We start from the raw sequence: 21,853 nt of genomic DNA, 5'->3' as shown, positions 1-21,853 counted from the left end.
ATGGCCTATTAAGAAAGAAGCATGAACAGAAGCACAATGACAACAGGGTGGGAACGAAGTTAAAGATCACAGGCAAGGGTGAGAGGAAGGTAGGATTATTCAGGATATGACAAATAGCTGAAGCTCTCTTCTGCAGGTCCAGTACCTCATCCCCCATGTGAGGCTGGAATTCAAACTTCAGCGGAGGGCAGAAGACCTGGTTGCACATGTCCATGACTGTGTGCTTGTCACTCCGTGCGTCCAGGTTGTCCACCGCATTCTCAATGATGTCCAGGCCCTCATGGCGGGAGGTTTCTAGGTTATATTCAGCAGAGAGGTACGTCCTGAATGTTCGAGCTAGACTGGCATGGAATCCCAGATCACAACACTGTGGGAGGGGGGGAAGAATTATTGAAGAAAGGTCATGTTCACAGACTGGGTAATGCGAGTAAAGAGTTCCCACATTTAAATATCCCCTTCACCCCAAAGGGTTCCAGAACACTTTCCCAACCATCTATGGGCCCAAGGAATCATTTTATCAGTAGCTACTTCTGGAGTAGAACACATCAGCTGTTTAATAACATGCTTCAATAACATACAAAGCAGTAGGACATGGAGCATACAGTACGCGCTCAGAGTCGCTGGACGAATGAAAGGAAATACTACCAGTTACCCTCACTGGACTGTGGCCATTCCAAGCAGGTGAAGTACATTCCAGCTCAAGGAAATATATCCTCTAGGTCTGAATGAGACAGTGTGCTAAAAAAAAGAGTAGCTAGGGGAGGGTAGGCAGTGAGCAGGGCTAGCCTGCAAGTGCCTTGGGTCTCAGACAGGTCCATATTTGAGGTGGCTAGCTCCTCCTGCCACTGACACAGCTGCAGCTATGCTTGATTTTTAGCACACCGGCTTTATCAAAGCTAGCACAGGTATGTTTCCCCCTAGCTGAGAATCACACCACTCTGCTGCCGGGTAGACATACCCTAAGCCCTGCTAAGGCTGACAGAGCTCTGCAGATGGGCAGCACCTCCAAAAGTCATAGTACCATCTACAGCAGGGCTACTCAACTTTGGAAGTCTTGGGGGCCACAACGATACTCACAGCACATGCCGAGGGCCACAACTTAAGTGTGGTTGCATACTCATGCAAATATATATGCAAATAGCGTCTTTCACACTGATGGGCATGAATACAAAGATTAAGCCTTAAGCTGTGGTGCCGGACCCAAACACGGCCAGTGTGAGCCACTCAGCACCTCTCAGGCTCTGCCCACAAGGCTAAGCAGCCAGCACTTCCCACAATGCCCCGGTGGTGCTCCCAGAACCTCCTCCCTGGGGGCTAGAAACTCTGAGTACCTGTCTGTTCCAGCCGGCCCATCCGCTTACGTCTTTCAATGCTCACCCCACCTGGGAGAGGCCTCGCTATTGTGGAGCGTATTCCCAGTGGAATCCATGTTCAAAGGTTCCCACCCAGGGGCCACATGTTGAGCCCCACGTAAACGCAAACCGCACCGCCGGACGCAAACAAACAGGCCAACAGACCATGTGTTGAGTAGCCCTGGTCTACAGCCAGGCTGGGATACTGAACAAGTTCTGGAGGGAAGCCTGTCAACTAGTCCTTCACTAATGCCCACTGCTAGACCCTGTGCAGATCCAAACTTTGTATCTGCATCTGTATCTGCAAAAAATGAGCCATGGATATCTGCAAATTTGCAGGATTCACGATAGAAATGAGGATACAAATTTTGTATCAGACAAAATGAGCAGTGATTATCCACATCTACATCCTGTGGACACTCATGGATATAAAGTGGATATCTACGGATTTGCAGGGCTCTATCTACTGTTGCCACACCCTGCAATTTCCTGGGCAAAATTCTTATCAGGCCCAACTCTGCTAACTTATCATATTGCACAAGATGGAAGTCAGGGAGAAAAAAGGTCATAGGTTTCCAAGATGCATGCCCCTTTTTCACTGACTCTGACTGGCTTATTTCTCCTCCGTCAATTTACTGTACCTTGTAAGCACAGAAATGCATTCATCAAAATTAGCTAGGACAGACAGACATTAAAGTAAACTGGCATTTAAACACTCTCCATCGCAGCAGTGAAGATGATTCCATTATTCTGCTCTCTCTTATTCGAGACGGAAAAGTTTCTCATGCATATGTGGTCATTCCTTCTTGGGGAAAATGACAGAACTGAAAGCTAATTGCGGTACAAAAATTGAAACCCTCTTTTTCAATATAATTGAGTCTTATTTGTCTGATGTATCAACAGCGTTGGATTCGCTGCTAAGGGTCAGTCACCAGCTAGTAAAAATGACTTCTATGGTCTCCTCCCAATCCCTAGAGTGTTGGCTATGCTGCAAAACCACTATGTAATTCTAGCTTGGCTGGCAGATTCTACTTTACAGAGGACCAAGTCTTGAAGATCATGTATGCTGTGGGTCAGGACAGGTGCACAGGCAAAGACGGGACGTTCAAGTTTTGGATCTCACCCCAAAAGCAGGTATAGCTGTGTGCAGAGAGGGAAAGAAGACTGGAAAAGGTGGAATTGCAATACATCAGCACTGAGTTGCATTAGCAGGTCTGAAAGGGGACTGAGCTAGAATGGACAGTCAGAAGATGTCTCAGCTCTGATGCAGGACAAGACTGAAACAGAAGGTACTGCAGGTAAAGATTAAGGTGTATGAACAGAGTTCTTTGAGGCCCCCACATTGGGGCAGAAGACAGGCTGAAGTTCAGGATAAAGGAGCCCTGAGGCAGCTGTGTTGGGGAGGAGGAACTTCACATTCATTTACTCCTGGCACCTGCACGCTGGGGTATGTCTAAAATAACCTTCCCCTTTCCTTCCACCCCACTATAGATTACTGACATGGGGGGATCAAGAGTTGGAAGTATCTTTTGTTTTGAATGTCACCTAACTAACAACTGCTACTGAATTATCCTAAGCTGCTGCAATACAATTTATATTACAAATACCAAATTGTAGAAGTTAAGGAGTTTTGCTGACATATGAATAAAACAGCAGCAAACAACGTTTATCATTGTTTTAGTTGTAACTGAAAATAGCTAGAGAGCTGCCTGATCTAGCTGGACAATTTAGATGGCTGATATAAATAAACAATTTCTCAACACTTGCAGTGGATTAAACCCTCTCCTGAAAAATAAAACCCAATGCTATTGCAACATTGCCTCTATTGCGTTTTCAAACTGCATTACACAGGCTACTACCATGGTCCAGAATCAGATCATTAATATTAAACAACCACTCAGTTATTACTGGTGTTGGTACCATGTCAGTAATGACTAGAATTGAGCGAAATGTTTTTTATCAAATAGTAAATTCACCAAAAAAAAAAAAATCTGCAAATAGTTTTGGCTGAAAAGACTGATTTTTGGAGGGAAATCATTAGACATTTCAACATTTTGCATATGCATCGTACTGACATTTCATTTTGAAATATTGGTATGAATCAACATTTGAAACCTTTCATTTCATTCAAACTAAATTTTTCCAGTTGAGAAATGCCAAAAGAAAATCAGTTTTGGTTTGAAACAAAAACAAAAGGTTTTATTTAATTTTTCATTACCAAAACAAAACAAAATCAGTTATTCACTTAACTCTAGCCAAGACTACGATTCTTTACTGTTTGATAGCTACTAAAGTAATCTATGTGAAATAGAGCTGGCGGGCTGAGTTCAGGTACTCAAGCTCATCACAGAACCTGCCATCTTATTTGTAAAGTGATAGGTTCATATTAATGTCAGCCAGGGGGAGCCTGTTAGTAATATGTGTTACTTCTTCACCACTAAAGGTGGTATGAGGTGCCTAACAAACAGTCTTTGGGCCAAGGAGTTTACATTCTAAAGCTTCAGGTACAGCAATTTCACTGCTTGACTTCAGTGGGATTTGGTGTGGGTACAAGGGCTCTTGGCCCATGAGGATCCAACCATAGGATCAGGACCTAATTTAAGATAAGTGTAGGCCACATTCGATCCTGTAGAGTAACTGCTGAAACAAGATACCATGGTAACCAGCATAGCCTAAAAAATGAAATGAAAAGACAGAAAGAATTTGGCTCAGTTCAGGGGAACCCACAGCCTGTGAGAGCTCCTAGGCAAGGGGGAGGGACCCAGCTCTGTGCTTCCAGAAGAGGTGGGGTGCGGCAGCCAGCCCGGAGTGCGGTGTGGCTCTCAGACCTTAGCCCTCATAGCCTGAATCAATCTAGTAGCAATTTAAAGGGCCCAGGGCTCTGACCACCGCTGCTGTCACATTAGCAGTGACAGGAAGCCCCAGGCCTCTCTGAATCTCTGGGCCTCAGGGCAACTGCCTCCTTTTCCCCCTTCTCACCTCCCCTATCAGCAGGCCTGCCTGGTTAGTCTAATCAAAAGTAATCTAAAATAGACTGTTCCATGGATACACAGATGACTCCAGTTTCCAGAACTGCAATCACAGCATCAACTTTCTGAGCAAAATACTGAAGGGAGAAAAAAAGAATTAAGTCATATGAAAAAATAGCCACAGAATTCTAAATCAAAATGTTACCATCACTAAACTTGAAGTGAAATGTTAAAACTCAGTTACCGCCACAAGCAACTCCAGACAAAGACAGCATCTTCTCCTATGTACTGATGTGAAGCGACATCCCTCAATTCAGATTAAGTCACACGGAGATGGTTTTTGTGTTACTGTGTGCTAAAAGTGGGAGCAAAAGCATGATGGGCTGACTCCTGCACACAGATATGTGAGCATACTCAGCCTGCCCTGACCCAGGCTTCAAACTTGTGCAATAGCTGATTTGGGGCACGTACTATAGTCACAGACCCTTTATCCTGACCCGTCTTAACTTAAAGTAGGCTAACTGCTGGCAGTTGGACATGTTGACATTTTTTTGAAGGCCACATCAGCAGAATTCAACCTTTCTTCAAAATTGGTGTCTAGCATTTACAGTTGAAGGAAAAAGATGATAGTGAACTGATGCATTGTGCCTTCCTGAGTCTTCAAAGAGGTGTTAACACTGAAGCCTAGTGATGGCCATTCAAAATATTGTTGTTAACTCTTTCATCACTGACAATTTTAGAACAAATATCCAGCTATGCTAGAACTGTGAGTGGAAGTTGCCTTACATTGCCTTACAGATTCCAGGACATCAACGTTCTTCTCTGATATTCAAGCATATAACTGAACAGTCAGCCAATGATGTAAGTTACAGGAAATATCACTTACAAAAGGAAGCTCTTTTGAAACTAATGTCACAATGCCAGGAAATCAGCCTTTCAGAATGCCACAATAAAATTCCAAGCAGGAGGGAGAATAAAAGCTAAACCAGGTCAACAGAGGGATCTTGACTCTATGATCTGCTCACATTAGATACAGGTGGATGCCCTTCCCGTTAACGAGATTTCTGCATTTATGGGAGGAGTCATGATCCATGTGTTGACATGACAAGAAAATGTTGTCTTACTTCAGAATCAGCTGACCAGCACCTAGTGCTTCCAAAAGGCCACAAGTCTTTGCTGAAGAGATCTTCAAATCTCTGCCAATGTGGATCCCCAACCATTATCACACCAATCAGCAGGTCAAAAATATAAATCGAAAATGTGTGTCTGCCAAATGGTGGCATTTAACAAAGCATCCAGTATCGGCCTAACTGCTGCCACAGAAATCACTGAGAACCACTGATTTTATTGAAGAAGAGTTAAGTCAGTGCCAAATACTTCTGAAAACCTCACAATTCAGACACATCTTGGAGTTCTCCATAATGTTGTTTTGCCTCATTTTTTTTAAATGATGAATTCATGCTGAACCCAGCAGTTACGGGAATGCCAATAACTCTGCTGCTACTGACAATTAGGGCAGCCGCCTTACTAACAACATTTTTACAGCTTTTCAGTCTCTGCTGATTAGCACCGTGCCTGATGCTTCACACTCTGGTGCTCAGAAAAGAAAGAAAAAAAACGCTTCAAAGAGACACAAAGAAAAAAAGGTTTCAGACTCCTTTTCCCAGTGTCAAAACAAATGGCATTTTCTAGTTCCACTCTTCTCTTTGCAAATATCAGAACTACAATTATTAATATAGGTTAAATCTCTCTAATATGGCATCCTCCAGACCTGACTGATGCCAACACAGAGAATTTGCCAGACCACAGTAGGTCAATATTGTCTAGCAGCATTACCCACATTTCCACTGCTTGCTGGGCTCTTACAAGACTTGTAGGGTAAATTAGAGCTAAATAACACTGAGAACCAGGACTTGCGGCTGTAAACAAACTTTATGGGACTGCAGAAAATTTGGCCTCACACACTGGATATCCAGCTAACAAAATCATGCCAGACCAGAGTGTGCCAGACTAGAGAGGTTCAACCTGTAATTCCTGGCACATATGTAGGGCCTTTTACCTGAGGAATGCAGAGTTTTAAGATAATAACAAATCAGGCATCACAACACCCTTGTGAGAAAGGGAATATCAGCTTTTTTTCTTTTAAAGAGGTAAATTGAGACACACCACACTCGCAGCTGGTCCACACCATCTTCCTGACTCCACGGGATCCGCAGGAGGAAACACCCGGGAAAACCTCATGAGGGAGCAGATGGCCTGCCTCCCATCCCTCATCCAGGGGCTCAACGAGTAGCGCCAGGAGTGGCTCACTGACCGGGGGAGCGCCAGGTTGACCAGGAGCAGTGGAAAGCTGCCTGGGACCTGCTGGCGCACCAGCACAAGGCCACATGCTCTTCCCTTACCTTGGTAATGGAATGCATGGTCTCATGCATGAAGCGGGCCACCAGTAACCCGCGGCTTCACTTCCTAGCCCCTAGGGTCTGCTGGGGCCCCAGAATATGGGGTCATGGGACCTCTTGGGCAGCTGAAGCCTCCTGAGCTGACCAAGGCAGGCACCAGTCCAGACCCCATCCCTGAGTCCGCCCCCCCTCATTCCAGGTTCATTCCCCAATCTCTCCCCTGTTGCAGATCCCCCAAATAAAGTCTTAGTTTTTTTAAGGCTTTTTCTTTGCTCTGCAGGAGAGGGGGAAAGGGAAGGCAGGGGAAAGAAGGGGTGGGAGAGGAAAGGTACACAGAGGGAATGCAGGGGTCCCTTGTGGAGAGGCACAGGGGAGAGTCTCATGTAGCCTTTGCTGAAACTCTCCCTCAAGGCCTCCCTGATGAGCACAGCCCCTTGATATGCTCGCTGAATGGCACTGGTGTCTGGCTGCTCATATGCCCTAGCCAGCCAGACAGCCTCTGCCTCCCACCCTGGCAGGAAAGTCTCCCCTTTCCTCTCACAGAGGTTGTGGAGCACACAGCAGGCCACCACCACAAAGGGGATGTTGCACTTGCTGAGGTGCAAGGGGGTGAAGAGTCTCCGGAACCTCCCCTTTAAGGTGCAAAACACACACTTCATGGCCATGCCGACGTTATGTCTGTGAAGCATCCTTTATGGTCCATGAGGGTCTGCAGCTCCATTCAGAAATACCCCTTCCTGTTGATGTAGTCTGAGGTACAGAGGTTGGTGGCCAGGATGGGGATGTGAGTGCCATCTGGTCGCAAGCCCATGGTCGCAAAGCCATCAATGATGCTGTCGATGTTCCCCAGAGTGACAACCCTCCGTAGCAACACGTGGTTTATGGCCTTGGCTACTTGCAGGAGCATGGCCCCAACTGTGGATATCCCCACACCAAACTGTTTCCCGATGGAGCGGTAGCTGTCTGGTGTGGCAAGCTTCCATAGAGTGAAGGGGACCAAGCATCCACAGGAAGTGTCCATCCCCTGTCCGTGGAGGGCACCAATCAGTGGGGACACGCTATTTCGATTCTGTTATTTCAGGAGTTATTTCAATTTACTTATTTTGAAATTATTTCCTAGTGTAGACATGCCCAGAGAGATTAAGAGCTTGTCTAGATTGCACAACAGCACAGACTGGTGTGGCTGCCATAGCTATTTCTTCAGAAAAGAAGTGAGGTGGCATAGTAAACAACAGTCAACCCTCACTGATTAAAATTATTCCCCATTGCTGGTTATTTGTAAAGAGCCAGCAAGCTCTCTTGGTATTTTGTTGCGGATACTATTAGTTACCATGTATTTTAATCTTTATACTTTTCAAAGAGATGGAGAAACACCAACCTCTCAATCTCCCAAAGTGTTTGCAATGACGACTGGAACAATATTTTCAGCTCTAGTTATCTAGCCAAGGTAATGATAAGGTACTCGTGATTTTGATATTTAGCAATTATGAGAAAACTGAGGTGGAAAAGTTGAGCAACACGCCCACATACTATGAGTCTGCTGGCAATGCCAGGATTAAATTTAAGGTTTAGTGACTCCCTGATTCATGATAATCCCCCACTTGAAGCTACCTTTAAACCAGGATAAACCTTCGTAAACCATTTCAGTAGCAAGGAGGCAAAACAATTCCTCCAGGTAGCAGAGAAGGAAACATTCTCTGAGTGCAAAAATAACCGTAAATTGTTGTACTCTTCCATCTGCCTAAGAATGAACAGACTCTTCACAGTGCTAGGAACACCTGCTGTCATTTAACTGAAATGGGCACAAACCCAAAGTCTACCCAGTTCTAGAGATTTTTACCAATTTCCAATTTTAAATAAGGGATTTTTCTGAAACTGGACTGATCTTTTGATGTGTGCTCAATATTCGTTAAGGACCGGTCACCTCTCTTCCCAATTTTCTGGGTTCCAATTTCAATGAATTGTCCCTGCTGAGTTGTCATTTGCACTGAAAGGGGATGGCTGTCTGATACCAAGCAGTTCGGCTTATCTTCATGCAGCCAAGGTACATGGCACTCTACAGTCCTGATCCACTTACTGATTCCCAAGGAGTATACCCATATTTCTGACTCACAACAAAACCACCCCTATCAATTCCATGGAATATTTACACTGTCATAGGTTAACTGGGGACTCAAGCGAAGAATCAGAAAGCCTGTGTTTGGATACAAGAGAATGTAGACACCCCGAACTCTTCCAAAGGCGTCACCTTTTCTTCCAAAAACTCAGTGTGCAACATTTTCACAGTTAGGACCTGATCTTAACACCCTTTAAAAAGTCACTGGAATTGGGACCATGGACTCTGATTCTGCATAGGAACGACTGGGTCCATCAAGTTCAGTATTGTGCCTGGAACCAATACCTGGATATTTCAAAGGAAATGTTAAAAACTACCTGCTGTACTCCCAGACACATGCAGTGATGTGTGTCAGGAAATAGGGGTGAGAGGCTCTTTCCCGAGTCCTGCAGCAATGAAATTAATGCATTGGAGGATGAACTGAATATCTTTGTCTTACATAACAAATATTACTGGCCTTAAACCCACCTAGCCCTTTTTAAAATCCAGCTACAGTTAATTAACTCAGTAGTCTCTGGAGTACTTTTGTCTGGGGGATGGTGGGCGGTATTTTAACCTAGATTTCATTTTTCCCTAAAATCCCTCCAGCAAATCTCCAATATATGTAAGTTTTCTTAGCTTTTTCTTTTCTTTTTTTTTATTAAGCAGAATGTATTGGTGGATTATTCCTTGAAAAGACATGGTGAATTTAGGGCTGTCCTTTCAACTTTAGCTGTTGGGGGATGGACTGAAAGCTGTAAAGAAGGGGCATGTTTTGTTCTTAGGGAAACTACCACCACTCTTCACACAAAGGTAGCAAGGGCTGTCAAACAAAATCTCTCTCAGTTTTCTTACAATAATGATTTACAGGCTCCGTGGTATTTCTGAATCAGCACACACACCAAAAAAGAACTAGCAAATAGGATTGGTGTATGAACTTTCCAAGCAAGGGAAATAATCATTTACAAGGTGCAAACTTTGGCAAAAGAAAATACATTCACTCTGACCACATTATTAAACAAGTGTTGGCAAAAATGAAGACATCCGCATTTGTTTTTATTTCTAACTAAATTCATTAATATGATCTGGTCAAAACTGCTCCTTTCATTATTGAGAGCACTGCTTGACATGCAGTGGGAACTGAAAGCACTTTGACACATGAGTAATTTATTACTGTTAATTTGTCAGCAGTGCATGGAGGCCCCAATTAATGTTCAGAGCCCGATGGTGATCTAGGACAAGTGACAGTCCCTCTCTGGGCTTCAGATTCCCCATCTGTAAAAAAAAGAGTTGATAATACTGACCTCCTTTGTAAGACAGCAAGGCATGATTATCAGCCTCCGCACCCACTAGCAAAAATGGGCTTGTTCATAACTTCTCACAGCAAAATGCTGCAGTGCAGCAGCACAACAGAGCTCCATGCCTTCCCGCATGGACAGGAAGAGAGTTAAGCAGCGTATTTTGAATAGATAACTATTTCTCTTTCAAAAGATTTGAATATTCACAAAATGTCTATGGCTTGCCCCCATATGAGCCCAGTATCATTTGGTCAAATGTAATGCAAAAATGCTTCTGGGTAGAAGCTGGATTAGCTCAAGAGCTTTGCACCACTTCATGTATTCCCAGGGCTTATCCTAAGAACTGGGACCTAAATGATGCACAGAGCTTTTGCTGGCCCTTGGTAGAGGGATAAATTACACACCTTCTGAGTGTTAGAAACATTAAAGAGAGGCTCTTGATTGGAAATTTACAACTGTGAATTTTGACAAAACTGGAGAAAGAGGGAAATGGTGCCAGAAAACATACTGTGTTCAGCACAAGGCTGGAACTAGAAGATCCTGAATTCTATTTAAAGATCTTATCTTGGGCTATGTCTAGACTGCAAGCCTCTTTCGAAAGAGGCTTTTTCGAAAGATACTTTTGAAAAAGCCTCTTTCGAAAAAGAGCGTCTAGACTGCAAGCGGAACTTTCGAAAAAGCAAGCCGCTTTTTCGAAAGGCAGTCTGGATGCTCTCTTTTGAAAAACCCCTGTTTGCATTCAAGAACGCCTTTTTTCGAAAGAGCACTTTCGAAAAAAGTCGTTCTTCCTCGTAAAATGAGGTTTACCACCGTCGAAAGAAAAGCCGCGTTCTTTCGATTTAATTTCGAAAGAACGCAGCTGCAGTCTAGACGCAGGTGAAGTTTTTTCGGAAAAAGGCTACTTTTTCGGAAAAAAACCCCTGAGTCTGGACACAGCCTTGGATTCTGCTTTCAGTTGCATCAAATACATTCAAGTAACTGGCCCCACCTCCATCCATCTAACTATCTTTCCTAGGGTTTTATATTGCTGCCCATCACCATGCTATTTGAGCATCTTCCACATAAAATCAACAGTGGACTTCATGGAGTCTCTAGCACATCTCTCTTTTGTGGTCAAAACTGCTTAGAGCAGGGTTTCTCTGGCTGGCAAGGGTTTGGGAACAGAAGTAGCTGTGAGCATGGCTTATGACAGACAGAGTGTCTCAAAGAGTAACGTTTTGCAATGTTTGTGAAAGGTGGCCAGACTGTGAATTTGCCTGAACATCTCTGGAAAAGAGTTCTATAGCTGATCCCCTACACTAGGAATGCTTTGTTATCTGCTCTCATATCTTTGTCCTGGGAACCATTTTGGAGCATAGATTCCATATCTACTAGCAGAACCCTATAACCAACGCAGAGTTTCATGATGACATACATTAAGTTACCTGTTCTTTTCCTTTGGAACTATACAACTCTCACTCAGACTTTAGGAAAGACTTGGAAAAAAAGAGAGATGTGTCTAGGTTCTTATATGACCCTCACTGCTGCAGTGTCTAAGGGTACGTCTACACTGCTTGGCTACTCCACATCTACAAAAGCTACCTGTTATTTCAAAATATTTTCCAAAATATTTAGTCTGCAAAAGGAAGAGTGAGGGGGGATTTGATAGCAGCCTTCAACTTCCTGACGGGAGGTTCCAAAGAGGATGGAGAGAGGCTGTTCTCAGTAATAATGGATGGCAGAAAAAGGAGCAGTGGTTTTAAGTTACAGTGGGGGAGGTCTATTATTAAGAAAAGCTATTTCACTAGGAGGGTGGTGAAGCACTGAAATGGGTTACCTGGGAGGGGGGGGGTGGAATCTCCATCCCTAGAGGTTTTTAAATCCTGGCTTGACAAAGCCCTGGCTGGGATGATTTAGTGAGGGTTGGTCCTGCTTTGGGCAGGGGGCTGGACTCAATGGCCTCCTGAGGTCTGTTCTAGCCTTACGATTCTATGAATCTATGCTGGTAAACCTCATTGCACGACGGATACGGGATGATTTGAAATAGGGCGTTATTTCAAATTTTGGTGCTGTGTAGATTTGCCAAATTTCAAATTTCAAAATAGATTTGAGCTAAGATACGCCATTTGCACAGCACAAATGGCATATCTTATTTCAAGTTTAGGGTGCATCTATACAGCACCCTAAGGGTCCCTGGAATTCACTCTCAATCACCATCACCACAAAGTGATTATCTGTATAAATGTCTGACATGTGAATCAGGACAAAGATGGAGGATGGGGGAAAAAGAAGAATTGTACAAAATCAATGCCTTTTAAGAACAGCCCTATTGCAGATAAGATGAACATATTTAAGAACTCAAAAGTTTTTCTGCTCAGACATTTTATCTTTCTTGAATGTTTCCTCCCAGTTCTGCATATCCAGCTTAGCCTCAGTAGCCAGCCTAAAATAGGAGTCAAACAGCTCAATCAGAAACTACCCCATCTGATAACGTTCAAGAAATGTCTAGCAAGAAGCTGTCAATTTAAAGCCAGGGCTTGGAATAGCTTAAGACATCACAGCACAAGAGATCATCTCAACCAGAATAAGAGTTGGATAATCTCTAGGGCCACAAACGAAACTTCAGTTTCTGTGGTCAGCATAGAGCAATCAAAAGGCTCCATTCTAAATAACAGGAAGGTGCTATTCACGCAGCTAAGGATTACGATGACCCCGTTTATCAGTGTTCTGGACCTTTTAAACCCCCAAAAACTGCTGAAGGCAATATCTAGGCTGTGCTACAGTTTTCTAAGGGAACAGGCAGGGATCCTATCAAGCGAATTACTTTGAAATTCAGTCTGGCCAAAGTTTTTCAGATTTTTTTGTAGAGAACCTTAAATTGGCTGAGAACTAGCCCAGGGGATCTACAGACTTTTTTTCTCTCTAATATCTATCAACCCAATTCTGCTACTCTTCCTCATCTGAGTAGTATTTTACCTCACAAGTGGCCCCACTGATTTCCAGAGGACACTCACAAAATAAGGTACAAGTCAACAAGAACACATGCAGCAGAATCCAGCCCTATGACCCCTGAAATGATTTATCATAGAAGATTCATTTCAGATGTTTGAATTTCATTATTTAAATGTCAAACATCCTAATTTTGCCCTGTTGGTACCTCTGCAGCCTCAGAGAACACAAGGGGACAAATCCTGGCTGTGCATTTAAATTAGGGATACATTTATTCCAGTGAGGCTGCAAGGGTATAACTAAGAGCAGAATTCAGCCTAAGCCTAAAGATTATTATTCATAAAGGAAACAATTTACCTAACCGATCATTATGGCCAATTGTTCAAATCTGTACTTGCCTCAGTCACGGCATTAAATAAGTCCATAGGGTAACATGGGGATATTGTGTAATACCAGACTAAAATCAGCTCTATCCACATCACTGTATTCAATTCAAATGATTTGATGTTTGATGGAAACCTTCACAAAAGCAGTGTCCAGATGAATCTATTACAGAAAATACCTATCAGAGAAAATACTTTGAGTCCCGTATTTCCCAAAACTTTTGAAAGAAGAGCCCATCTTCAAGAAAATGAAACTAACAGCACACTTCTGCAATGCCACTATGTGTTATATACATTTGTATATCTTTTGCACCCCATTTCTTCTCCCTGAATAACTCTTTGCACATTGTTGGGGATTACCCCACACCTTGGGAAATGTTATGGTAAATCTTCATAATATGATCTACCTTCTCTTCTTTATAGCAAAACAGATAATTATGTTGACATTTGAAATTTCATCATTAGCATCTGAGTTAGTGCCCACTGAAATGAACAGGTGCTTCTATTGTTTCAGGCTCTCTGCAAAGTCTGGCAGCCATTGCTGCTTTGGTTACATTCAGGTCACGTTATGAAGGTTATCTAGCTTTTTTCCTTCAATAAAAGATGGGAATCTGGTGAACAACTGTCATGCCCCACAACTAGTCCTTCACAATAGTTCATTGCAGATATGCACCTTACTGTTTAAGTTTTATCATTCCAGATGAAAACTCATAGTTGTACAGCCCTGGGGTGCATATATTCCTCAGAACACAGCTCTCTAAACTGGCATTCAGTGACTGGAACGGAAAGGAAGGGAAGGCTTCTCTCTAGTATCTCCTGACCCAGTCTTCATTTTGCTTTCACAGAAAAGATTTTTCTCCTCCTTCCCCTCTGCTCTCCAATGGGCAGAAGTAGTAACTGGATCAGGTGCTGGAATTGCCAGTGGCTTTGCAGACTTGCCCCCTCAGCAGGAAACCGAATAATATGGACACAGCAGGCTGGAAAGGCTGTCAAGAATTGCACTGAGTCTTTTGAGAGACTCTAATTCCCCCTGATAGACGCTGTTTATTCTTTTTATTGCTATGCTGTTGACTTTATTTGAAACCCCCTGAAGCAGTGAGATCTCTCAGCTGGATGTATGCAGTATATCAAGCTGAAGCAAAGGCACCTGCAACTCAGAGAGGGCTACTTTTGAGTAATAGAACAGGCTACGTGCAACAACTCTCTTAAATCTGCACTTTGCATAGAGCACCCATGACCAACATTGTCTGGTTCTCATTCTGCCATTAGGATCTCTGACATGTGACAGAAGGCCTGAGATACAGGCCAGCAATCTAAGTGGGGTGCTCTAACTCAGAGTTGCTGATGTGCCTTTTATAAGGGAAATAAAATGCTGATGCCAAGTGACCTTTCCTTTGAATGAAAAAACAAACAAAACAAAACAGGTAAAAAGAAAACTATTTTGGATCCAATTCTGATTTCAAATTCACTGGTGTAAATCTGAGTAATTCTTGACAAATCCTGGGTAAATGAGGTCAGAAGTTGGACCGCTAGACTTTGTGTCTCTTCCCTTTCCCATCATTTATATGTCTATGTCTCAACCTGGGGGCAGTGATTTATTTGTGATATTCCAGAGGAATGCGGAATGCCAGGAAGATCTCTTGAAGCTGGGGGCAGAGGTAGAACGTGGTGTCACAGCATTTGGAAATAACGCCAGACTAGAAAAATAGAGAAATTAGGGGACAAATATGCTCTTCGATAGAGCCTCGCCTTGTATAAATGGAGGGCTCTCCATTAAAGTCAATGGAGTCAGACTGATTAAACCAGCTGAGGATCTGCCATCTGTGAGTATCCTCCTCATATAAACATGGGCAAAATGAAGCCCAGTGAGACAGAGAGCCCTGGCCTCTGATTTTGTAGACACCATTATGCTCAGGCAATTAGCCATGGGTGGAAATTATGGCAATGTGGGCTGAAAATGCTTTCCCTGGGCACTTAAATAAAAATGGGCTAATTTTCAGAGGAACTGAGCATCTGTACCTCCAGGTGACTTCAGCACCTCTTAACCTCAGGCCCATTTTTATTTAGGAGCCTATATATATGGATTGAGGCACACAGGCTATATTTATAAATTCGTGGCCCATGTGTTTAACTTCCTGTTTCAGGGCATCGCTTGGGAGCTAGTCTAGCAGTTGGCTGCATGCACGGCCTCTCTTGGTTATTGGTGCATGCAATTAATTGGGGGTGCAATATTATGGCCCTGTAAAATGAAAGGCCCTGTTGCAAAATCAAGCTCTGGGTGACTTATTGAAAGTAGGGTTGCCAGGTGTCTGGTATTCACCCGGACAGTCCGGTATTTTCGGCTCCTGTCCGGTAAAAAATTCAGAGAATACCGGACACCTGAGATGTCTGATATTCTCTGAATTTTTCCCCGGCCCGGAGGCGAAAATGCTGGGCACCTGGCAACCTTACAAACAGTCAGCGCCCAGGCTTACCGGGTTCCCCAAGGCTGCCGGCACAAAATGGCTGCCGGCCAAAAGACCTAGGGGAAGCAATTACTTTCTCTGGGTCTTAGTGCTCAACTTCTCCCCTGTTCCTATCCCTGCACTCACTCTTAAAGGGGACATGCTGTTTTATTTTAATATATATATATTTTTTTTGGCTTAAGAAGTCCTTGGAGTCTTTTTTTTTCCTCAACAACTTTGGGCTGCCCCCCTTTTTTCCCCTCTTCAACAGAATTTTTTCCTGGTGGTTTTTTTTGGGGGGGGGGCTGAGGGGGTGCGTGTTCGGTATTTTTGTTTCAACCATCTGGCAACCCTAGTTGAAAGTCATGGAGAGGCTCAGTTACCAATGTGAAAATAAAACCAAGGAGTCCTAACATGATCTATCTTCCGCTCTAGCCATTAGACCTAAGTCCCTCATTAGGGAAGGAGACCACTACTCTAACTTCTTTGATAACAGGCCTGAGATTCAGCAACATCTCCACAACCTACTTCATCCATACCCTGCTTTTATACTCTTGCCATAGTAGAGGAAGAAACAGTTTTCCTGTTGATGTACCCCAGCTAGAGGGCCTTTTATGTGTCTCTTCTTTTCCCGGCTTGTGCTCTCGACATATTTGCAACACCCTACATTTTGCTTTGACGGAAACAAATGCTTTGCTTGAGGACTTTTAGTGCTGTAACTCTGACTGGCATCTCTGCTTCCCTGCTTGAGTGTACATTACTTGACTGTGTGAAAAATGGCAATGCCATCAACTAAGTTTTCTAGTGCCCATACAACTCGGCAATTGAGTACAACAATAAACTGGCTGATATACTCATTTTTCTGAATGGCAGGTTGTTCAGAATACCGCCCCTTTACCTATCTGTCTGTCTTCAATATGGGGAACACATATAGCATCACTATAGCATCTAGAATGCAGTTTAAGAAGGATGCATATGAGATTCAGCAAGGAAATATGCTCTTGTATTTCCACATATTAATACCAACTAAATCCTATGACATGTATCATCTGAATAGTGTTATCCCCATTTTACAGACATGACCATCAGAGATTAATCCAAGCCATGCAATGCAATAAATAAGTAATAGAACAAAGAAAACAATCCAAGAGTCCTAAAATTCTGGCATGCTTCATTTGACGAAATTGCAAAAGATCAGTCTTTAAATCAAGGACTCACACGACTTTCTCAATGTTGTAAAATCCCTGCCTATCAGAAAGGATGGAGCAAAGCCCATTTAATGTAAAGCCAGGGACAGTCATGTGTGCTAATTCACAAGTACTCTGATCCAGTTTTGCCCTCCTCATTAGATTCAGTGACCCCAGAAGAAGTCTACCTTCTCCACAAGCAGTTGAGACCCAGGATCTCACCAGAACTGAGAAGAGTCTAGCACATATTAAAGTTGTGATTCTGCTTTGGAGTTGATAACATGAGAAACATAAAGCGCGGGTCTAAGACTGGCATTTGCCCATCGGAGCTATGGGCTTTTTTTAAAACGCTACTAAATTTCAAATCCAGTGATCTGATGGTTCAGATACAAGTACACATCATAAAACTCTAAATGGCAATTTGTGCTGGATATGAACTGCCTGCAGGAGCCCTTCTGTAACCCCTATTATGTTCCCGAGAGAAAACCCTTCACATCATTAATCATCACTTTTGTTGATGTTGGGTGGAGCAGCTGGATGAATAATCATAACTGCAATGCATCAAGCCTAAGTCCTTTGAAGAATGTCAGTCTGCTCTTAGGCCCTTTGCTCAGCTTCAGTTCTCCCTTTGGGCAAATTTCACTTCTGCAGAGAGGCCAAGCCAGGCCTAAAGGCTATGCACTACTCAGGCCCCAGGTAGGCCCTTCAAATTAGGGTGCACAGGTTTTGTGCTGGTTCTCTGCACTAAGTCAATTTCACTTTTCTTATGCAAAGCAGTTGCTCAGCCCAGCCCCATGCTGTCATGCTGTTGAACAACAGCTGTTGAACAACAGTTGAGCTCTGCCCCGTAACTACGAAAGTGGCTACATTAAGTGTGCATAAACTGATTTCTGCATGTATGTATATACACACATACATATATCTATATATATGCGCACACACACACACACACACATATATACACACACACTCTCTCTCTCTCTCTATATATATGCATGCATGCATGCATGTGTGTGCGCACACATGCTTGTGCACTTTACCAACTGTAAACTGAAGTAACAATTGAAATCCAGGTGATACAGATCCGTAACTATAACTTTAACATTCCATATAAAACACACAGCACCAAGTCTTTTCTTGTCTATGTTAGACATAAGAGGTTGAAAGTCCTGCGGTTGCTAATACTGAACAAGTATAAGAATATATCTTTTTTTTTTCCCTCTTTTCACTGTCCTCCTCACTGTGCGGGCAATGAATGGGATCCCTTTATTCTGGGATGTAGTAAAATCTCCCCTCCAATGTTCCTTTGAAACACACTGGATTTGTACAAAAGCCTGTTCAAATAAACTGCTCTTCTCATGGGGGATTTGAAATTAGGACACCCATGTAAAGCTTATGCATCCTTAACAATACTTTGTTTTCTTTTGGCAATCAGAATATATAATTAGGCATAAATAGTTGCACAGAATCAAAGATGCTTTACTTGAAGTTTCCTGAAGGGATTCCTGGAGTGAGAACAAAAAGCCATCTGCTGACTCCAATGGAAGTGTCAGCAAGGAAATAAACTTGGGAGGAACAGCATTAAAACAGCTAGCACTAACCTGAAATTCAGCAACTCTCCGGGAAACCAAAAGTCACTCTCGTTTAAAAAAAATACTGATTTGCCCTTTGAGTTAATGTAAGGCAGCTTCGTATCCTTCTGTTCTTATGTTTCCATTTGCAAAGGATTGTTTTGTTTGTTTTGCTTTTAATATGAATAAACTCAGCCAATGTGACAAAGACTCAAAAATTGCACCCAATAACATGTCTATCAAACTAGTATCTTGAAATTCCTGAGTCTTACTTCAAACCTCTCTTTTAATTATTAAGTAGACCAAAAATATGATTTGTAGTTTCATTACAAGATATGAGCACTCCAATGTTTTTTTTAAATAATGCATTTTAGTGACATTGAAACCAGAACAAAAAACTTAGCACACACAGATAAGTGTAATTTAGAGGACTATTGCTGCAACTTACGCAAGTTAAAACTGAATAGCCGGAAGAAATTCCTTATGGCAAAAGCCATGAAGCTGTGTATTACCTCACAAAGGGTACGTCTAAACTATGGGGCAGGTTTCAAAAGAGGATATGCATATCAATTCCAAAGGAATTTGCATATCTTCTTCCGATCGCTTTTTCGAAAGCGGGTCTTTCAAAAGTGAAAGTAGTCTACGCGTTTTTTTCAGGAAAAATACCCTTTTTTGAAAAAAACCACTCTTCCTTAAAAAAAAGGAGGTTTACACAATTTTTTGAAAAAGGGTTATTTTCCCCGAAAAAAAACGCATCCAGACTACTTTCACTTTCGAAAGGTCTGCTTTTGAAAAAGTGATCAGAAGAAGATATGCAAATTCTCATGGAATTTGCATATCCTCTTTTGAACCCCCCCCCCCCCCGGTAGTTTAGACATACCCAAAGGAACTGATGGTAGCCCCATTTCTTGAATTACTTAAAATATACACTGTATGAAACACAAGCAAATGCACTAGGACACAATTGTAAGCACTAGGACCTTAATTAAGGAAAACATCCTTATTCAGGAAAGCACAGCATGTGCTCAATTTTCAAGAAAGCTGATGAGACTTAAGCACATACTCAAGACCTTTTCTGAATTGGGATCTGGGCTCAACCATAGGTGTTTGCAGGCTCAGGCCGGTAAAGGAGCATAAGGGTACGTCTAGACTACATGCCTCTGTCCCAGAGGCATGTAGATTAGGCTACCAGACACAGGAAAATGAAGCGGCGATTTAAATAATTGACGCTTCATTTAAATTTACATGGCTGCCGCGCTGAGCCGACAAACAGCTGATCAGCTGTTTGTCGGCTCAGCGCGCTAGTCTGGACGCACGGGTGTCGACATGAAAGGCATTTGTCGACCACCCAGGTAAACCTCATCCCAGGAGGCATACCTGGGTGGTCGACAAATACCTTTGATGTCGACACCCACGCGTCCAGACTAGCGCGCTGAGCCGACAAACAGCTGATCAGCTGTTTGTCAGCTCAGTGCGGCAGCCATGTAAATTTAAATGAAGCGGCGATTATTTAAATTGCTGCTTCATTTTACTATGTCTGGTAGCCTAATCTACATGCCTCTGGCGACAGAGGCATGTAGTCTAGACGTACCCTAAGACTGAATACACCGCCCAAACCTGCTCTCTCAGAAATCGATGGAAACTGTGCTATGAAATTAGTGAGGCTAATTATGTTTTTCCATGGCTACCTTCTATAATATGGAACCATTTGAGATTCTGCATTTTCAAGAGGCTTCTCTATCCATTTTAAATACAGATTCATAGATAGGCCAGACAGGAGCACTATAACCATCTAGTGTGTAACACAGGGGTGGGCAATATTTTTTGATGGAGGGCCACTCCAAGAATTTGCTAAGTGGTGAAGGGCCACACTCTTCCATGATATTAACAGAGGTGATATGGGGTTTGGGGAGGAGGTTGGGTGAAGGAGGTGGTTGTGACCTGGGGCACAGGACTGGGAGCAGGGATTTGGGTTGTGTCCTAAGGCAGGAGGGGGTTGTGACCTGAAGCAGGGGATTGGGATGCAGGATCTGGGAGGGAATATAGGTGTGGGAAGGAGGCAGAAGGTTTGGGTTATGTGGGATAAGGGTGCAGGAATGGGAGGGGCAGAAGGTTAGGGGGAAGAAGGGGCAGGCAGGCTCTGTCTGGGAGACTTACCTGGGTGACTCCAGCCCAGCAGCCTAGCAGGTTTCTCAGACAGGCTCCCTGCCTGCCCGCCCCCTGCACAGGCTGCAGGGGCCATGTGGGTCTGTGAATAGTTATGAGCCTGAGGGGAGGGAGAAGAGGGACTTTGCACACTGCAGAAACCGGCCAATGGGATTGTGAAACCGGCCAATGGGAAACCTCTTCTCACTGCCGCCGCCGCCCGTCACCACTGGCTCACAGCTGAACCATTTTTCTGAGCAGCGCGCAGGGTGGGCAGGGAAGGCAGGGACCTTGCTTGAGGCTCTTCACTACATCCATGGGCCCGATTCAGTGGCTTGGTGGGCCAGATCAAGCCCATAGGCCGGATTTTTCCCAGCCCCGCTTTAACACAAGATGAAGAAATTTACCACTCTCCGTGTCAGTTCACGTAGTCATTTCTGTTTTAAATAAAAGTTTGCCCCGTTTCAAGCTACAACTTTTTAATAACACATGCTCAACCATGCCATGTTTCTGCATTAGGGGTGAAATTAGCCCACCTTAAATGGCCCATGTAAAACCCTATACATAACTTAAGCTCCTTATTAAAGAGCTTATGTGATATGTAATACCTTTTCCAAGCCCTCTGCACTGAAGTGAATTCCACTCTAACCTTATAAGCCTCCATATACCAGAGGTGCATTCTAGCCATTTCAAATGAGGCCACCAACACAGGCTATCAGTGAATAGGAAGATACAAATCCAGACACAAATATTTCTTTGGAAATGTCTGCTGAAACCATAACCATGGTACACGGAAGCCAAAATCTTGAGATTCTTTGTGGAAAGAAGTAAAAGGTGCTGAAAGTGCTAAAATAAAATGAGCCCTGTAGAGCAGTGGTCCCCAACCTTTTGAGGTTGTTGGGTGCCAGGGGGTGTGGCCGTTCGCCCGCCGGGCGCCAGGGGGCAGCCCCCCCCCCATAGCCGCATGCCCGGGGCCGGCGCTCCCCCCACCAAGCGCCGCACGCCCGGGGCCGGCGCTCCCCTCGCCAAGCGCCGCACGCCCGGGGCCGGCGCTCCCCTGCAAGCGCCACGCGCCCGGGGCC

General features: G+C 43.7%; 1 protein-coding gene across 3 annotated transcripts in view; it reads right to left on the bottom strand.

Moving 5' to 3' along the window:
* Nucleotides 1-21,853, bottom strand: part of SRGAP3 (SLIT-ROBO Rho GTPase activating protein 3) — a 243,974-nt gene that overhangs the window by 43,686 nt on the left and 178,435 nt on the right. For all 3 annotated transcript variants that reach the window (XM_075938717.2, XM_075938718.2, XM_006132813.5), the window contains one exon: nt 146-367. In XM_075938717.2, coding sequence (XP_075794832.1) covers nt 146-367 — 222 coding nt within the window. The remainder of the gene's footprint in view (nt 1-145; nt 368-21,853) is intronic.

Source organism: Pelodiscus sinensis, chromosome 11 (assembly GCF_052426305.1).
Source record: "Pelodiscus sinensis isolate ZL-2025 chromosome 11, ASM5242630v1, whole genome shotgun sequence".
In the NCBI taxonomy this organism is placed as follows: Eukaryota; Metazoa; Chordata; order Testudines; family Trionychidae; genus Pelodiscus; species Pelodiscus sinensis.
This window is presented reverse-complemented; position numbering and strand designations above follow the sequence as displayed.